At 38.4% G+C, this 5,371-nt stretch overlaps 1 protein-coding gene across 1 annotated transcript; it reads right to left on the bottom strand.

Moving 5' to 3' along the window:
* Positions 1 to 1,258: 1,258 nt before the first annotated feature.
* Positions 1,259 to 4,784, bottom strand: LOC126056281 (uncharacterized). The gene is made up of 4 exons (XM_064037262.1): positions 4,524 to 4,784; positions 3,436 to 4,200; positions 3,180 to 3,353; positions 1,259 to 1,389 (listed from the first exon to the last, which is right to left on the bottom strand). Exons 1-4 carry the CDS (start codon positions 4,711 to 4,713, stop codon positions 1,259 to 1,261), a joined length of 1,260 nt encoding a protein of 419 aa, XP_063893332.1. The 5' UTR covers positions 4,714 to 4,784.
* Between the last annotated feature and the right edge of the window lie 587 nt (positions 4,785 to 5,371).

The raw sequence follows: 5,371 nt of genomic DNA on the forward strand, positions 1-5,371 counted from the left end.
TACACGTTTGCCCCTTTGGCCATCGTTAGCCACTATTTCGTGAAAATTTGGGAAGGATCTAAAGGTATTTTGATCAGGGACAGGGAGGGAGTGTAATCTCTTCGGGCGAATCACATCGTTTAATAGTCATCGAACGTCACTTACAGGTAAGTTCGTTTGATTTTCTATTAAACTTCAGTGATTCGCCCTTCGAGATTACACTTATTTACTTGTAGATGTTTAAAGTCTCACGAAATAGGTAAAAAGAGAGGAAACGTTTGGATAGAAAAGTGATAGAAACTACAAAATACATAATCAGATAATGTATTATTGTAATTTAAAAACTTATTTATCAGCATGTAAAGGAAAACAAAGTCATCTTCATTATACGTCGTTGACCGAGGCCATCCTACAAATAGAACGAGCAAAGACATCAGAGGTATCTGCGATCACTTCTCTATTGTAGAACTTTGCGAAGGTTTCAGATCTACCGGTCCAACCTGCGGTTCTTTTTATTATATCTAAGCTCACTCCGAACCTATTGGCGGCAGACGTTGCTGCATGTCTTGTGCTATGTGCACAAAAAATAGACGTGTCTATGCCACTTTCACGAAGGGTGACCTTGATCCAACGACTTAAAGATTGTGAAGTTACATTATTAAACGGTTTCTTAAAACTAATCAATAAGGAATCACAGTTAGATTTTCTCTTTGTTGCTGATACACTTAAATAATGTTCTAAAGTCCTAGCAGGACATATGGAAGGTCTTTCATCGAAATAAGGAAGAATCAATGTTGGCGGCGTACGATTCACCGCCGAGGTTTTGATTTGATCTGTGATGTTAATTACGAACTTTTCATTGTATTTTTTAATGTTAGACAATTTAATTAACGACAATGTCTGTACCCGATGTGCAGTTATTAAGGCCAAAAGTGTTGTCAATTTCTTGGACAGTCTCTCAAACGAAAGGTCTGAATTAGGGTACCAAGCACTTAAGTAATCTAAGACAATAGCCGGATCCCATGTAAAAGTATATCTTGGTTGTGGGGTTCGCAATTTGTATACTCCTTCATAAACCTCGTTACTTGAGGGTCATTCATAATCACTGCATTTAACACAAGTGACAGTGCTGCTTTATTACTATTAATTGAACCATATTTTGACCCTCTTGAAAAGAATAACAAAAAAATCTAACACATGAGTAACAGATACATCAAATAAATTCAAATTCCTATCTTGACAGAAGGCGAACCAACGTCTAAAACAAGTATTATACTGTCTAAGTGTACTCTCTGCTAATGACGCTAACATGACGTCGGCAGCAGCAGAAGGAGAACCCTGCCTCAGGAACGCCTGCCTGATAATACTCCGGCAACCAGGGTAAGACTCTCTTGAAGCTTGTGTTCGCGACTGTAAGGGGATGACAACAATTTTGTATTAGATTTTAATTCAATAGGCTCGGTAATCAACAGCTTCCTAAAAGTGGGTACCAAGGCTGCGTTGGCCAGAGAGGAACCACAACAATACCTTCAGCTTTATCAAAAATGTTTTTTTGTAAAACTTTTATTATTAAGCAAAATGGGGGAAATGCATAGAAAAAATAATTAGACCAGGTCAAAGTAAATGCATCCACCTTATATGCTTCGGGATCTTTGTGCCAAGAAACAAATTTCGAACATTTCTTATTCAATCGACTTGCAAACAAATCAATCTCAGGCTGGTTAAATTTTTGCATATAAAACGATAAGCGTCGTCGGCGAGTTCCCATTCGACGTCAGCATGTATGCGACGAGATTCCGCGTCCGCGATATAGTTGTCACGAGAACTAATATAAGAAGCAAAACATATAAGCCTCGCTCTTCACACCACTGCCAAATCTTGCGACTGATTGAATTGAGATGGGGATATCGTATACCACCCATCCTATTGATATAAGAAATAGCAGTAGAGTTGTCAATCCGTAAAAGAATCTCACAATTGCTAAAATTTTTGGCAAAATTTGTAATCCAAAAAATGCTGCTTTCAGCTCTAAATAATTAATATGTTTTGTCAACTCTTCGCTAGACCATTGCCCGCTGGCGGTTCTACCAGAGCAATTCACACCCCAACCAGTTCGAGACGCGTCTGAGTATATTTCCAACTTGTAGTCATCAGATCGGATAGGGCTAGCGCAATGATCAATGTTACGTAACCACCAGTCAAATTCTTCACGTAAGGGCATAGGTAAATTAATGTATTGATTGTAATCATCATTTTGTTTCAAACTCAGATACTTAATTCTTTCAAACTTCTTTGTATAAAGCCAGCCATACTGCGATGCTGGACAAATCGATATTAGCAATCCTATCATATGAGCGAAGTTACGTAACTTGCACCGTTTTAAACTAGAAAAATGCATGAGCTCATCCTTGATCTTTTGTTTCTTTTCTAGAGGAATGCTTATTGTACAATTTTGTGAATCAAACAGAAAACCTAGAAAGATAGCAGTTTGACTGGGTGTACTTACACTCTTTTTTATATTTATTGTAAAACCTAGTGATTGCAACAAGTTTTGAGTAATTTCATAATTTCGTTTACAGTCACTACTAGTATTTCCGAATAACAACAAATCATCCAAATAAATGACAGACAATAGCCCCTGATTACGCAGAAATTCCATTACGGGCGCATGATTTTTTGTAAAACATAGGGTGCTATATTAAGACCAAATGGTAAAACTTGAAATTCATATAGCTTTCCTAACCAATAAAAACGCAAATACTTTCTAGATTCGCAATGAACACTAATTGAAAAATATGCATCTTTAAGGTCAATTGAACACATGTAAGCATGCTTAGACATGAGCCTCATTGCAGTTCTGTAATCTTCAAGTTTAAAATGTGGCGCGGTAATAAACTTATTTAATGATTTTAAATTTAAAATAAATCTATTGGTTCCATTGCTCTTCTTGACAAGAAAGATATTTGATAAAAATTGACCATCACATGGTTCACATAGACTAATGGCGCCAATACTTAAAAGATTCTCAATTTCTTTAGTCATGGCTAACTCATCTGCATTGGATTTGGGAGTGTTTTGTGGATAAATGCTAGACTGAAAGATATCATTTGAAACAGGAATTCGCAAACCATTAACCCAGGATAAGACTACTGGATCATTCGTGATGTGTAACCAATTATAATAGAAATATTTCAATCTACCAGCCTGTACATTAGTGCCGTTCACCTCGGCTAGCGGCGCGAGGGCCGGCTCTGCTGACGTGGAGCACGACGGTCCGTCGCACGGCGCGTTGATGGCTGCTGCTTGCGCCCACCAGCCGTCGGGTTCGGTCTCGCTGGCGCGCGGCGAGGCTGTGACTGCGGCGGTGGCGGGCCCTCCAGTTTAAAGCCCTTGGAGTTGATCCTTTCGGTTGCAAATTTTTGTGGTAACTTCGGCTTAGCAGCCGAAGATTTTAACTGGGAACCTGTTTTATAATAGCTTTCATAGATTTTAAATTATCTTGAAGATCAGTACCAAATAACATGTGATCACGTTTAAGGTCCTTAACACTATCTTTGATCTCTTTGTTAAGGCACGACAGCAAAAAATTCCTTCTAGTTTGTGTCTCATCATAATGTGCATGACACAAGAGTCTACCGGCATCACTAAGGCATTTTAACATCTGACACTTGAACGTCTCGTCGATGGAAGTAGTTGTCAAAACAGACGTGATTGTATTTGCCAAACTTGTTATGACAACAGACAAAATCTTCTGTTTATCAATCAGAATATCGTCTCTCTTCAAGGCACTTTCATTCACCGCCGCTCTTATTTCAGGATTAAGTGTCGGAGCCTGAGCAACTCTAAGATTATCAGGTACATTATAGGCCTTCAATATCTCATTTTTAGTTTGATCCTTAATACCATTAACTAATATATCAGACCAGCGGCTAGCAATGTCTTTGTGAACATTCACACCGAACTTCTCTTCCCTCACAGGCTCTTCTCCGAGTAAACACAAAATATCAGGTTGTAGGTCTAATTCCTGTATACCTTCCGTAGGCGCATTTTCTAGCGGCGGCGGTATATTTGGCGTGGACGTGGCCACGGGTATAACAACAGAAGTAGGATCAGGTGCGGGAGCAAAAGTTGCCGTCGGTGCGGGCACGGATATACTATTGGTAGCCGAGACGTTTGAATGTGAAGTTTGATTTAATGTAAAATTTACTTCATAAGGGGCTCCTGAAACAATAGTAACAAATTCATGATACAAACTCACGGTTTGTACTCTAGAATTAGGTAGTTATCCGTGTCATCCACATAACTGTAAACATAACTCACGACATAGCCTCCCGGACTATGTTCTAGAGTTTCTGTGCTACCACATATACAGCGATTAACCTTACAGGTTAAACTGAAGTGTACTATTGGTTGGTATTAGCCTTGCAGACTAAACTCATAGCACTAGACGGTAAAAAAAAAAAAACGATTTGTTTGAAAAGTAGGTCAAGGTCACGCTGTCGAAGAGTGTCGTTCGAAATTTAAATATCCATGTATGTACAAACCTCCGTTTTGTGGAGTCTCCTGCGGCGACCCGGGGTATTCGTTATCCGAATATCGATCACGTTCTAAACTTGAAATGGATGCACTGCGGTAACTCCTTTGTTTACGGCGAACTCGAGACATCTTTTTCTCGTATTTTCTGATTTTTCGAGCCAAATACTCTTCTTCGTCGTGGTGTTTTCGTTTTCCCATGATTTAAACACAAAAAACCCACTAAAATATCCAAATAACTAATAACGATAAAAAAATACGTGCGCGATGGCAGCCACACAAAACGTGTATGAGATACCCACATTAGAGCGCGCATAATTATTTTTTTAAATATGGTTGCTCTAAAGTAGTGTAAGATGGCAGCACATATCCGTGCTACTACAAGTAAATAAGTGTAATCTCGAAGGGCGAATCACTGAAGTTTAATAGTCAAATAAATATTTTAACTAAATGAGGGTATTTTACGTCTTAAAGAATACGAAGTCTTCGCAAACACATTTAAATGTATAATAAGTATCGTTAGTTCAAAAGTAGAAGCAAACTCGAAAATCCACAATACTCGACACCTTTTGTCAAGTTTTGCTTGAAATAACATTCCGTGAAATATAATAAAAGTTTGCCCATTCAAAATTCAGAATATCAACATTAAATCAAGCAGGTCTTCCTCTCTCGAATACTTTTATTTCCGTTTGTTTATTTGGAGTGCAAAATGGGCGTCTCTAGAGATTTCTTCGAAGTGGTTTTTAAAAAGAAAGTGATGCCTTGTCCGATTTCCGTTACTGAAGAAAAACGAGCTCACCCTCGGTAAAAATAAAAAGGTTCGAACGATAAAAGCAATTCCGATTTTTGACATACATCT

Source organism: Helicoverpa armigera, chromosome 12 (assembly GCF_030705265.1).
Source record: "Helicoverpa armigera isolate CAAS_96S chromosome 12, ASM3070526v1, whole genome shotgun sequence".
NCBI lineage: Eukaryota > Metazoa > Arthropoda > Insecta > Lepidoptera > Noctuidae > Helicoverpa > Helicoverpa armigera.